The sequence below is a fragment of the Gorilla gorilla genome, chromosome 9 (genome assembly GCF_029281585.2).
Source record: "Gorilla gorilla gorilla isolate KB3781 chromosome 9, NHGRI_mGorGor1-v2.1_pri, whole genome shotgun sequence".
Lineage (NCBI taxonomy): Eukaryota > Metazoa > Chordata > Mammalia > Primates > Hominidae > Gorilla > Gorilla gorilla.
Window position 1 is genome coordinate 97,833,385 of NC_073233.2, and position 15,291 is coordinate 97,848,675.

Sequence of the window (15,291 nt, forward strand, 5' to 3'; positions counted from 1 at the left end):
ACCACCATGGCTCACTGCAGCCTGGACCTTCTGGGCACGAGCCATCCTGCTGCATCAGCCCCCTGAGTAGCTGGGACTATAGCATGTGCCATCATGCCAGGCTGATTTCTAAAGGAATGTTTAGTAGACATGAGGTCTCACTATGTTGCCTCCACTGGTCTGGAACTCCTGGCCACAGGCCATTCTCACACCTTGGTCTCCCCAAGTGGTGGGATTGGAGGTGTGTGCCACCATGCCTGGGCTCCTATTTTATTCTACTACCTTATGCATTATTTGACATTTTGGGTCTTAAAAGTTATAATTCCACAGCGTTCATGTAATTATGGAACCCATAAAGAGCTTACAGTTACCAATATATTATATACATGGAAAAGTCTTTTCTTAACTTCAATTTTATCGTTTAAATTGGCATATGTTTATTAACTTGTTTCTGAGATTCATCAGCTTTGTTGCATTCAGTGAGTTATTTATTGTTTTATAGGATTATTTTGCATAAATACACCAAATTTATTTAGCTGTTCTACAGTTGAAGAATATTTTGGGTCTAATTTGGAGCTACTATAAAAATTGATGCAGTGAACAATATTGTGTATGTTGAAGTATATGTAGGCAATCAGTTGACTATATTTTAGAATTAGAATATCTAGCCCATAAGAAATGCTAATAGTCAGTTTCCCAAAAGGGATTTCCATTTACATCTCTCCAGCCATGAATAAATTTCATTTATTCTGTATCTTTGACAACACACAATATTGTGTGTCTTTAAATTTTGGTATTTTTTTATGAGGGCCTGTGGTACAACTGGTGGATTAATTCTTACTTTTGTAAGACTAATGAAAGTGAGCACTTTTTTATGTTTGGCTAGTTATTTATGTATCCAATTCTGTAAAGTGTCTGTTCAGATATTTTAGCCAATCTTCTGTTGAGTTCACTGTCTTTTATTTATTACAATTTAAGTATTCATCACACACATGTATTATATTTTACTTTATGTATGTTGGGGTGAATATCTTTCTCCACTACTAGTTTGCATAATGTTTTTTGAAACACAGAAGTCATCATTATCAATATAAATGAACTAATTGTTTTAATTATTAATTTGTGCCCTGGTTAAGAAATCCTTATGAGAATATTGTATCAGGTTCCCCTTCCTTTCAGGACTTCAATCTATCTGGAAGTGACTGTGTATGGTTTGAGGTAGGAGTCAATATTTAGTTACTTTTTAAAAAAAAATTCAATTAATCCAGCATTGGTCTGATCACATTGTGTATTTCAATGTAGACGAGCACCCTAATAATGAAGGATTATTTATATCTGTGGTGAGAATTGCAAAATAAAGCCCAGCATAGAAGGTCAAATAATATTACCTCAAAGGATAGATTAATACAATGAAACCTGATGGATAAGTGTAATATAGTTAGATAAAGAGGAAGAAAAACATTTCCCAGTTATCATTGAGACTTCACTCCAAGTTTTTTGCATGAAGCAAAAGATCCCGACTGTCTTCCATTGATTTTTACTTCATTCAGACATGTCTGTCATCTATTATTTCACTCAGTGACAGTCAGAAATAAAGAAAAAAAAGAGAATATATGGTATGCCATGATCATGAATAATGATTTTTCAAAAATTATTTAATAAAGAACCAATACGTATACTTTTCGCGTTTTCAGCATATTTAATAGTAACACAATAAATGAGTTTTGATAACATTAGAAGGCAATTCAAGACATAAAATAGAGCCTATTTTTGCTGTATGTTAAGGCACAAGGAAGAGGACTTCCTGGGATAAAGGGGTTCCCACAGCATGTGAACACATTTCTGATTTGTCTCTGGTCAGAAGTGAATACAGCAAAAGATAGGCCTGAGAGGAGGTGAGAAAGAGCAATTAGGGATGGTGTATATTAGGGAGCTTTGATTAACATCAACAAAGCTCACAGTCTTAGCCTCACAATCCAGGAATAATCCTACTCGGGTGGTAGGTTTTGGGATATATTGCAGCATAAGTGGGGAGGTGGTAAAGAGACTGGATTGAATGTCACTCTTAATACACCCAAGAAGAAAGAGTCCCTCCTCTCCATCTATCTTCTCATTCTGATTCTTCTCTTTCCAATACATATTACAGACACCAAAAGCCCAATTCCAGGAGTCCCCTACATGGACCTCCCAGTAATATTTGCCGGAGGTGAAAGTCTGAACACCCCATGCAAGAAAACTTCTAGGTGTTGCAGTGAAATGGGGTACATCTTGATGGTCACATCCAATACACATGCTTCTCAAAATTTCATATAGAAAGATATCACTGTTGGCTTCTTCATGATGCAGAGTAATATGCACTGCAAGAAAGAAAAAAAGAAAACATGCATAGACATGTGTAAATAAGAAAAAAATAATTGTTCTATCAAGAAGTTACTTTACTAGCAAATGTAAAGTCATAAAAAGTTTTGCTTGTAACTTCTAGTAAAGTATAGAGATGGTTAATATTATATACAAGACAAACAAAACCCTAACCACAGATATTATGGTTTTTTTTGAAAACTTACATATTGAGAGCCAAATGTGAGACCAACTTCTTTCAATCCAATTTTCAAAGTAAAATTTACACATTGTATGCCCTAAATGCAATGCTGTTATCAAGATCATTATTTAGAAATGTTTCTTATTCTTAAAAACTAGTGCTATCATTTTGGAAAGAATGTGAATGTGAAGATTTTCACTTAAGAACTGCTCTAGATATCTGGATAAAAATCCATATTTACACGTTATAAGTGATAATTTAAAGCAGATCTCTGTAAAATCTTTGACCAGTCTCTCTGCGGTCCTCCATGCTAGCTCTGGGCTGAAGCTGGATTTTAGACTTAACATGTAGCTCTTCATATTGCAATTAAACTGAACTTATTTTCATTTGTCATTTTACTTATATTCACAAAATGATTTCTTCCTTTTAGCTTTACCTATTAATTCAAATGTTTGCAATATATGAATAATATATACACATTAAAAAAATACAAAACCCCCAAGAATCTCCAGAAAACTATATTCCCCCAAAGCACAGTTCTTAGCAGTTCAAATGAATACACTAAAGAAATGTACAATTTTGTATTTAACATTAAATAATTCACCATTCTGAGCATTATTTCATTTGCTCCTTTTTTAAATTTTCTACACTACTCCTTTTTCCCGTTATATAACTCAGTACATATTATGCCAAAAAGTATTTCTTTTTCACTATCTTTCAAACTGAATGCTATAAATCTGACTGTAAATACAGACACGGATACCAAAGGGTTGCATGGTTATATTGTTCACTTATGTCTTAAAAGAAGTAAAATATTTGATAAAATATGAAATATTACCTATGTGATCCTAACAGTAATAATATTTAGATAGTGGGAGTGCTGCCTGTGGGTGGAGACTTACCTCGGGATTGGTTGAGCCTGTCCCTCAGTCCAGTGATGGGCCCTGCACTGAGCTCTGGATTCAGAGGCTGGGGCATGTGCAGCAGCACGGACTCACTCCTGCAAGGAAAAACCTGCAGTTACAACATCTACAGCCATAAAATAAATAAAAATCACTATTTGTATATAAAAGACATTCCATGAGAATCCTTTGAATCTACACATTTGATAATTCAAAAATTATTCCTTCCTTTTGCAAATTAATTCTTTACAGTTTCTAAATGTTAAAGCATGATGGAAGAATCGAAGCCAGAATTCAATCTGATCCTTCTTTTTTTTTTGCTCCGAATGTGTAAGGTTCCTTAGCTTTATGGCCTTGAGAATATTTAGAAACGGAATTCTGAGTTCCACTTCTTGGCAGACTCCCCTGACATCTTTGTCTGAAATAGCGGGGTTCTGGGGAGACTGATGCATCCACTGCTTCCTTCTCAAGATAAAGAATGGAAACTTGTTCTCTCCCCTTTTAGCAAAGAACTTCCCTAGAGACTTATACAGTTCTAACACTCCACAGTTTTTTTCAATCTATTTTTCAGAACTGTTAACTGATATGTATATATGTATAAAAAACAAAACATCAACACTTTTTCACTGCTAAAATACTTCCTCCTCTTCTCTCCTGCTTCCTCTGGTGACTTTCTCACCATCCACAAAACAAAACTCTTATCTTTCTCCTGTGCAGGCTTTCAAGCAATAAAACAAAATCAGGGGCCGGGCGCGGTGGTTCACGCCTGTAATCCCAGCACTTTGGGAGGCCGAGGCGGGCGGATCACGGGGTCAGGAGATAGAGACCATCCTGGCTAACATGGTGAAACCCAGTCTCTACTAAAAATACAAAAAATTAGCCGGGTGTGGTGGCAGGCGCCTGTAGTCCCGGGTATTCGGGAGGCTGAGGCAGGGGAATGGTGTGAACCCGGGAGGCGGAGCTTGCAGTGAGCCGAGATCGCGCCATTGCACTCCAGCCTGGGCGACAGAGCCAGACACCGTCTCCAAAAAAAAAAAAAAAAAAAAACAGGAATCAAATTGTTTGTTTTAGTTCACTCTTCTTTTATTCACTTATTTACTTCGTGGCCTTGTCTTTTAAGGTGTGGGAACGAAAGTAGATGCAAAAAAAAGTGCTATCAATATCTTAATTATTTATGCCATGACTTTAATAGAGCCTGCTTTGATAGTCGTGGAATCTTAAAGAACATATGCTAAAATCTAGGTACACACTCACCTGTGTAATATGTCTCCAAAAGCCTGAAAAAAAAAAAGAAGAAAGATTTAGTGCATTTCACAAGATGCATCTTTCACTAAGTTCAGTGTGAGATTTGTACTCAGTTTCTGAAGATATTATTTCCCTACCATCTTCTCTTCTGGAAAGTATTTTCTATTTCTTCTGTAATGAAAAACCCAGTCAGTTGTATTGTTATTAATTAACGTCCTGGGAAAGTATGAGTCTTGAAGACATTCTCTAAAGAAGTGAAGGGAGAAGAGGCCCAGAAGGTCTATGCTCTGTGGTAACCATGAAAAACCTACTCAGTCATCTTTAACTGAACCTGTTACCCAAATGAGTGGACCCCAAAATAATGTTAATGCAAACCTAGATTCCCAAAACTTCTGATCTTGCCATGTTTACAAATTAACCTAAACGTAAATGAATCACTCACTATTCTATACATGTTTTACAACCCAAAGTATATTATTGAATTAGATGGGGAATATTTCTTGGGGCTGTTACCTTGACCATTCCACAAAGTTTTGTGGCTGGTGGATAAAGTAGGAGGGACCTTTGGCCTGGTAGAATCCCTTAGTGGGGCTATACTCTCCCAACAAAGTAGCATTAGTTATGTGAATGTGTTTTTGGAAACACATCATGGAAATAAAAGTAGGGAGATGGATTTCAGCCATGAGGAAAATACTTATACATGTGAATATTCAAAAACCTGAAACCACGTGGCGAGTTTGTACCTGAAGTAGCTCCACATCTGGTTTATGGCACATTTCGTTCAGCTCCTCATACATTCCTCTTAAAATCTCCATCCTATGAGCCATTTTGGCTTTACTTAAATGAAGTCGATGAAAGATTTCTTTCCCCTTCTTTTTCAGCATCTCCAAATTATGTTTTTCTTCTTCATGATGAAATGCAGGCATCTTCTGATACTCAGCTCTAATTGCTTCTAGCCTTAAATTCACATAATCCTGCAGTGATAATGGGTTAGTCAAAAGAGAAATGTATATATCCATCTCCTATTAAATCTCACTGATTCCTTTTGTCTCTCGAACGTCCAATAGTTCAAACTTCTGTCTTGCCAGTTCTTAGAATCTACAAATTTTGTTCCTTTCCTTTTTTCTGCATAAAGATCAACATAGCTGTATCTGACCAATTACATTAAATTTGTTCAAGATAATGTGTTTTCTAAGATAGTTGAAAATAAAGAAACACAATTTGAATTTCTCTATTCCAACCCATATTTAACAGTTCATGCTTGAGAGTTGGAATATAGGGCTATAGTTACTAGAAAGGAAACAATTATTTCTATTTCTGAGATATGCAACAAGTTGCTTAAACTCATTATATGAAAATGACCTTAGACTAGCATGTCCAGCTAAGTGCATTTCGCCCAGCAAAACCTATCCTTATAAGGCTGCATTTATGATTTGGCCATCTTTGTCTCCCTGAATTCATTTCCTTCTATTCTTTTTCTAAGTCATCCCAGTCTGAAACATAGACTTCTTTGTGGTTCCTCCGGCCTCCAAATATACACAAACTCAAAATTACTGCATCTGCTATTCTCTCCAACTAGAATTACATATATATGTATACAAACACACACACATACATACATACATACATATATATACGCACAACCACACACACATACATACATATACACACTCATGGTCCACATATATATCCACACACACATTTGTGTTCCCCCTCCTCTTCAAAACTTTGTTTCAATTTGAATTTTTCAGTGAGTCTTTTTTCTGACCACCCTATTTAAAACTCAAACACTAATCTCTAGTTTCTGGCCTCTATCGTCCTTTTCTACTTCCCTGCTTGATTATTCTCCAACAAAAACCTACCACACTCAAATACATCATGTATTGCATATATTTGTGTATTGACCATTTGACTCTCTTATTTGGATTGTATGATTTGTGAGGACAAAGGTGCTTCCTTTCTTCTTTACTAGTATATTTTCTAATTTAATATTCAACATAGACTAGGTTCTCATGAAATACTTTTCAACAAACTAATATTAGCTATCATACCCTCAAAATATACATTCACAAAGAGAAAATTATTTTAATGTTTTTCTGAAGTCCTCAGAGTTCTCCTTATATTTAGATACTAGTTCCCATCTTTCGGGCATGTTTACATGTCTCCCTCAAGACACAAATCCATATTTCTCACCACTTTTCTCATCATATGTTATGTAGTATTCAATATTAATTAGTTGAGATTCTTAATTTCATGGTTGCCCTAGATTTTCCCTGTCACTTTTTCTGCCTCAAATTTTCCATACAATTCCAAATACTACTTGCACACTAGCATTCAGATTAATGCTGACCGACACTCAGAAGTTTCAGTTGAGCATTCCATGACTGCCAAATAACCCTTTTGCCTAGCATTTATCCAACCAGCAAATATAGAATGCTTTGAGATGGCCCAGTTTCTTGGATCTGTTGGTGTGTAACTATAGGTTTGTATGAAACAAACCAGCATGCTTTGGGTGACATCAGTAGTTTTCTTAGAAATCCTACCTAACAGGCATACTAGTCTATATAAAAATGAGGCCACTTTTTCTCAATGTTTTCTCTCGCCTTTTTTTTTTTTTTTTTTTTTACTGAATCCCAGAAACATTACAGTTTGATATCAAGTTCCTATTTTAAGAGTCACCCATTTGCCCACCATAAGTTCCTGGAGAAGGTAGAGTAGTACAGGACTAACCTTCCAGCATCTGGTTCTGGTGGTTTCCACATTCAGGTTTCTGTGATTTTCACAAGCTTTTTCCCACAAAGACTGCATTTTCTGTAAAAGCTTCTCCTGCAAAAGAGCCATACATTGAAGCACCAGTGCAGACCATGACATAGGGAGGGGGCCCAGAATGAGAGACAAATAAGCCCCTAGTAAATGGCATTTCCTTTGTTTCCCTTCATGTTTGTCAAAGCCCAGAGGTTGGAAGCTAAGAAAGCCCAAACAGAGCTGCTTAAAGGGACTCAGAGTTGGCTTTATCCAATCTCCAAGAAAATAGACCCACAGGAATGTTATGCTTCCTTTACAGAAATCGATCTTCAGAGCCATCACTTACCCGGTGTTCCTCAGCAGCCCACTCAATGGGACGGTGTCTGTGATACCGGTGCTCCTGAGAGCTGGAGCACAGCAAACAGAGCAGGCTCCTGTCCACTTCACAGAACATCTTCTTTGTCTCCCTGTGAGTGCCACACATTTGCTCCTCAGAGCTCAGGAATAGCCAGAGACTGACTTTTCTGGCAAGAGAAGCCATCTTCTTCAAATGAATGTCGGTTTGGAGGTTTATCTGCTCTGTTGACTTTGTGCATTCAGAGCACTGGACAAGAAATGGAATGTCTTGCCAGTTGAGGTAGAAACAAGGCCTGCAAAAGCTGTGCCCACAGTCTGTGGTGACCGGGTCTACGAAGTAGTTCATGCACATGGGGCAGATGAGTTCCCTCTGAAAGACCTGTAAGATTCCAGAATTCATGTTTCTGAGGAACAAAGAGAAACATGTCATTTTGGGGCCTGGGTTGATGAAAAGCTTCTAAACATGTGGAGATATGTGATAGTTATATTTTCTTCTCTTGACAGTGCTCATTAAAGTACAACAAACTATTTCTTCTGTTACAAACTTAAAAGTTTACACTTAGAGGGAGTCTCCTGGCTTTATAACAGATATTACTAACTAGGGGACTCACAGTCCCTTCTACCCCTAGTTCCTGTCTGTAGCATAATACAAACCTATTCAACTACCCATTTTCTGAACATAGATCTGGAAATTGGGTTTTGATTCTAAGCGGTCAGAATAAATCATAGTTGTCCCTACTCTTCTTTCAATAACTGATGAATGACTGTGAAAGAGTGGGAGGGAAAAAACTACCCGGGCCAAAGAAATATGAGAAGATGGTTCTATGACATATTTTTATAGAGGGTCACAAAAGCCGGGCAGCAAACCACCATGGCACAAGTTTACCTACGTGACAAGCCTGCAAGTCCTGCAGTTATCCCAGGACTTAAATTTAAATTAAATTAAAAACAAAGACCCAAATCAAAACAAAATTAAAAAAAAAGCCAACCAACCAAATAAACAAAGAAAAAGACTGCAATTAAACCAATCAAGTTTCACTAGTAGGGAAAAGAAAAATTATTAAAGATATTGGGTCTTTGTATTTTCTTGCGGATTAAATTAACTTCCCCTAGGGCTGTGCAAGCTCTGAACTAACATATAGGAGGTTTTTGTTAAACTCAGAGAGGTGTAATTATATTTCCATAGTGTGATGGTGAATTTTAGGTATCAGTCTGACTGGATTAACCAACACCTAGGGAACTAGTGAAGCATTGTTTGTGGGTGAGTCTGTGAAGGTGTTTCTAGAGGAGAGAGACATGTGAGTTGGTGAGCTGAGTGGGAGCCTCATCTCTCAATGTGTGTGGGCACCATCCAATCAGCTGACACCTCAGATAAAAAGAAAAAGGCAGAAAAAAGGCAACTTTCTCCGTCTCTCTCCTGAAACTTGTTCTGAAGCTTTCAGACTTGAGCTTAGCCGGGATACCGGTATTCTCAGGACACCAGCTTAGAGACAGCCTATATTGGAACTCTCTAGACTCCATAATCAAGCAAATTAATTTTCCTGATGAATTCTGTCCCATGTAGAATCATGTATAGCTTGTGGACAGATGTATGTTCTGAGAAATGTGTCAGGTGTTTTTAGTTTTTTTTTTTTTTTTTTTTTTTTGAGACAGAGTATCCTTCTGTCACGCAGGCTGAAATGCAGTGGCGTGATCTCGGCTCACTGTAACCTCCGCCTCCAGGTTCAGAGCGATTCTCCTGCATCAGGTTCCCAAGTACCTGGGATTACAGGAACGTGACACTAGGCCTGGCTAATTTTTGTATTTTTTTAGTAGAGATGGGGTTTTGCCATTTTGGCCAGGCTGCACTTGAACTTCTGGCCTCAAGTGATCTGCCTGCCTTGGCTTTGCAAAGTGCTGGGATTATAGGCACGCGCCACAGTGCCCAGCCAGGTGGTTTCATTGTTTTAATATGATAGAATATACCACACAAATCTAGATGGTATAGCCTACTACACCTATGGTATACACTATAGCCTATTGTTCCTACAATAGGCTACAAACCTGTACAGTATGTTCTGTACTGCATACTGTAGGCAACTGTAACACAATGATAACTATTTGTGTATCTAAACATAATTGAATACAGAAAAGGTACAGTAAACATATTGGTATTATAATCTTATGGGACCACCATATGTGGTTTGTGGCTGACTCAAATGGCCCATGAATGTATCTGCACACATATATGTATACATCCTATGGTTCTGTCTGGAGAACCCTGACTAATATAAAAACTATAATCTTTGTTTTGGCAATTTTAAATCCTTTAGCATAAAGCAGCATAAAGCTGCTAGTTTTATATCACTTCTGAATTTAAGTGAAAGCAGTGAAAAATCTTAGAATTGCAAATATTTTCCAGAACTCATCTAAGACATTTTAAGAAATTTTTCACAGTTTAATAAGATTGAGACTCAAGTGAGATGACAATCACAATCACATACCAAATTGGGTCTTATAAATTTACTTGTTCGAAAAATTGTGTTTTGATTTCTAAAGTAGGATATTTTGGGGAGCTTTCTCATTGTTTTAGTTTTCACTATTTTGCATCGCTCATCATTACCTTACTAATTTAAAGTCATGTCTAAAACCTGAATGTTACGAAAGCAAATAACTTCATCATTCATTAATGTCTTCTCAATTCAATTTGACAATATTAATACACTCATTACATACATATACACACACACCTATGTGTACATATATGTATCAACTCCATATATTCATTATGAATACATATCTGTTGCAGCAAACACTAGATATTTTAAGTTTTTCAGAACTATATTAAACAATCATAGAAAGCACAAAATAACAACAATTAGTATCCTTATAATTCATATAATCTATAGTAAGAACATGAGTTACAAATGGTATCATTGTGTAGATTTAAGATAATGAGATATTTTTAACACTCTAATTTATTATTGTGTAAAGGAAAGATGATATAATTTTATCAATATGTTTCACTCATCCCGGAGTTCTTTTAATGGTTCCCACAACGATTTTTCCAAAAATAATTTTGTTAAGTTCACCTCAAGGTCAGAAGCTCATTCACTGCAGTACTGAATTTCAGAGGTCGCCAAAATACAGTTCTAAGTGCAGTCCTTCTCCTTCAGAGAAAACTGAGCTTGTCTCTTCTGTGTCCTTTTATAAGAATCTGTGATGACCACACCCACCTCTTTATGGGTATTTAGAGCATTCAGAAAGGTGGAGACAAAGATGATTAGGTTTATGCAGTATTTAGAACACACCTTTGCAGCTCTGATTAAATTATCATCACACTTTCATTCTGAACACCAGTGCCTGAATGAATCATATGTAACATAAATCCTGTCAGAGCATACATAGGCTAGAAATTAACTAAGATGCATTTTATACTGTTTATTGAGTTTCTTCCATGATACAGGCATTCCTCTAAGTGCACATTTATTTATTCTAGAGAAAGGGTCTCCTTCTGGAGTGCAGTAGCATAATCATAGCTCCCTGCAGCCTTGAATTCCAAGTAATCCTCCTGCTTCAGCCTTCCAAGTAGCTAAGACTTTAGGCTCACACTATATCACCTGGCTAATTTTTTTTGTTGAAATTTTTGGTAAAGTCAGTGTATGACTCTGTAGCCCATGCTGTTCTCCAACTCCTGGCTTCAAGTGGTCCTCTGGTCTCGGCCTTCCAAAGTGCTAAGAGTACAGGTATAAACCACCTCATCCAGCTTCAATGCTGCTGTAGTACACTTATAGGATATTTCCAGAGAAGTCCAATGGAAGATAAAACTTTCCTTTTTGTTTTCTGTTTTCTACCACTCTAAGAGAAATCACTGATTAACCAAATAAACCCACTAACCTGGGGTCTCTCATTGAATTTACAAAACTTCACCAGTCTCATGGGTGAAAGATGAGTTATTATTTTAACGTTTTTCTCCATATAGTGCATGATGTCCTACAATGACTAGGAGTGCACCACGGGAATTGTTTTGGGGATTACACATAACTTTTAGGATATAGGCAAATTCACAAATACAGAATCCAAATGATAGAGATGGACTATATTTTTCTTTCTATACCAAGTCTTTTTGTTGTTATATGAAAATTATTTTTTTAAAAAAGAGATTTCAGAAGGGACTACTCAAATACCTTCTGATAGAGGAATTCTTTGCCGATGGTCCAGAAGACTTATGGTCAAGACTGTCAAAACAGTGAAGACAAATCTATCAGACCCAGGTCTGTCCAGGTTCAAAGACAAAAGCAGAACCCATAAGATATATGTATAGTTAGGGAGATTCACATATGAATTAAGTGCAAAGACTTGACTTACCCAATTGTGGGGGCTGCTTAAGCAAATGTGAGATCCTGGGTACAGTCCATCAGGAAAAGAAATCCCCCGCTGGCTGGATCCCAGTGGTCATGAATCAAAGCTTTGGTTTAAAGTCAATAGGGGGCAACTGGAAGATTAGAGTCCCATTTGCCGTTTAAAATGTTGTTCAAGGAATGCCTATGTGTTTCTTTAAAGGACTTTCACTGATGAAGTCAGGCTTACTTGGGTACACTTCCTAGTTACAGGATTAGGACCTTTGCTCGCATCTGCAAAATGCCTTTCCAGCAGGTCCTAAGTAAGTGTTTCACTGAAGAATAATAAGGTATGTCTATGCCACAAAATGGCTACTGCCCTCATTTCCCTCTTTGTACATACATGTACTCAAGTTGACACATCATAAAATCATCCAGAGTTTATATTTAATTAAATACAAGGAATTGAACAATAGATTTTCTTGTTCTATTGTCAGTTTACTGTCCAAGACCACCAACTGACTGACCACCCTGTATGCACATTCTGTACCTCAATAAATCTAAGTAATTAACCAAAGTGTCCACACAGAAGTAAGATCTGTGCTGGTTGTGTGTGGGGGCCCTCTTGGCTCAGTCCTGGACTCCAGAGTGGGAAACTTGTGAAACCCTCGGTCATGGACTTGATCCTGTGGACATTCTCTGCTTAAATTCTGGAGCTCCGTGGCGGGGCCCTGGTACTCCATTACAAGGTCTGATGATGCTGTGTATCAGGAAGGAATTAGGGCAAGGAGAGAAAGGAAGGTAGGTAGCTTCTGATTTTATTTCAACCACTTTTTGCACCACATCATTCACTTATTCAAACACTCAGCTTTAGGCAGTTGAAGCCTAGAGCACTGGAAATTAGGAGCTTTCAGTTACAGACCTACCTCTGTCTACTGTGGCATTATCAAGGAAACAACCTATTTTCCTACTTGAGTCTCAGACCACGAAACAAATATAAGAAAGTAATTCTCTTTAGAGTTGGCATTTTGTAGGTTCCAAAAGTCCTACCCAATCCAGAAGAGAGAGTAGAGGTGGGTATAGGCAAGAACAATCCGTCATGTGGATAAAGGACACTCCAGCCAATTTGGAATATTTCCTTATTTCCCAGTGCTTCTCCTTTTAATAAAAAAGATACTTTTTTGTACATGAGACTGTTTTCATTCTAGCATCTGAAACCTACCTCTACCACAAAGTTTTCTGTTGAATTACACATCTATTTTTGAGAATCTGGTAATAGACTCTTTTGTTCATCTGGGTTCTAAAACTCATTGGAAAATCTTTGTATGAAAGTTGGTGATCTATTTCTGCTCCCTTAACATATGTAGAAATCTGACTTTATTTAATTCTGGAAATTTTTAAATTTTTATAAAAATTCCATTCTATGATAAATACCATTTAAAACCTAGGTATTATAACTACTTTGACATTTTGTTTGTTTTATTTGCGCACATGGAGAGAATTCTGCATATTTTTTCCCATGCTAACAAAATTTATTAATTTTCCAAAAATTTATATTTTGCTTTCTGGATCCTGAATGTCCAGGGCTATCTTTTCTTTAACACTTTTTTTTTTTTTTTGCATTTCTTCTCAATTGTTTTACCCGTTTATTGTCTATTTTTCTACAAACCCCAGTCATTTTCTCTTGAAACCTCTTATCTATTTGAGTGGAGAGAAATATGTTAGAAAAAGGAAGGGGACAGTGTGATACATGGGCTATGATGTACCAGTTACCGTGCTGTCTCCATGCGCACATTGTTCCTAATCTCCACAGAAAACATGCAATATGTGTAGCATTGTCCCAACTTTACATATGAGCACATAAAAGGTAAGCTTTTTGTTGTTGTTGTTGTTGAGACCGAGTCTCACTCTGTCGCCCAGGCTGGAGTGCAATGGCGGCGTGATCTTGGCTCACTGCAAGTTCCACCTCCCGGGTTCACTCCATTCTCCTGCCTCAGCCTCCCGAGTAGCTGGGACTACAGGCGCCCGCCACCATGCCCGGCTAATTTTTTTGTACTTTTAGTAGAGACGGGATTACACTGCGTTAGCCAGGATGGTCTCAATCTCCTGACCTCGTGATCCGCCCGCCTCAGCCTCCCAAAGCGCTGGGATTACAGACGTGAGCCACCGCGCCCGGTCGTAAGCAATCTTTTTATGGTCCTGTTTCCTGTATGGGATGGATTCAGGGATCAATCCCATGTCGTCAACTCCATAAATCCTCAAATCTCTCAATGTATTTTCTCACTTAGAGCCACAGAAACACATATGATTCCTTCTGTGCTTGTGTGTTCAGGTGAGGTTCAGCCTACATTCTGAAGTTTCTTCCTCTGATGAATGAAACATTGAGTTCTTGAATATAGCTACATTATCATTAGGCTGTAAAAATCAGAATCAAATAGGTTTTCTTCCTTGAGAAAATAATGGAGGCAACAATTACAAACAGCACTCTAGGTTTTAGATTTCAATCATGTTTTTCCTTTTCTATTCTTTTTTCTTTTCTTAGAGACAGGGTCTCACTCTGTCATCCAGACTATAGAGCAGTTGCTGGATCATAGCTACTGCAGCTTCAACCTCCTAGGCTCAAGTGATCCTCAACCTCGGCCTCCTGAGTAGCTCTGACTACAGGCAGACACCCGCACTTCAGGTTAGTTTTTAAATTGTTTGTGGAGATATGGTCTTCTTATGCTGTTCTGGCTCGTCTCAAACTCCTGGACTCAATCCTCCTGCTTCGACCTTCCGAGGAACTGGGATTACAGGCGTGAGCCACTGTTCCCAGCCTCGAAGCATTTTCATAGCAAAGAGTTAACAGAACATTTTCTTCTCTAGATTCAGTAGACGCAAGATTGTTATATTTTATTCTTCCCATATGTGGCTGTGTATCCTGTTCGCAGACATTACATTGCCAAATTTGTTTTCCATTCATCTTTCCTAGCACAGTATAGAAAAATGAGTACTGTGGAGTAGAGTTTTCACATTCTTTCCTGAACCCTGCCAGTTCTAATGGTGCTCATGGACTTAGCCATTTCCCTTCACTGGAATCCATTTTTGTTTATAAACAACAGTAAGTGTTGTTTATAAAATTTCCAAGGAACAGAGCAGAATGTAAGGTTAGCATATCTTGTGTTTTTACCTACCCTAAGCCCGAAGGATCGTGAGTACTACATAT

At 37.6% G+C, this 15,291-nt stretch overlaps 1 protein-coding gene across 1 annotated transcript; it reads right to left on the minus strand.

Moving 5' to 3' along the window:
* Positions 1–1,663: 1,663 nt before the first annotated feature.
* On the minus strand, positions 1,664–12,355 carry LOC129525445 (tripartite motif-containing protein 49C-like). The gene is made up of 7 exons (XM_055355853.1): positions 10,839–12,355; positions 7,757–8,171; positions 7,396–7,491; positions 5,409–5,639; positions 4,675–4,697; positions 3,421–3,518; positions 1,664–2,336 (listed from the first exon to the last, which is right to left on the minus strand). Exons 2-7 carry the CDS (start codon positions 8,165–8,167, stop codon positions 1,837–1,839), a joined length of 1,359 nt encoding a protein of 452 aa, XP_055211828.1. The 5' UTR covers positions 8,168–8,171; positions 10,839–12,355; the 3' UTR covers positions 1,664–1,836.
* Positions 12,356–15,291: the final 2,936 nt, after the last annotated feature.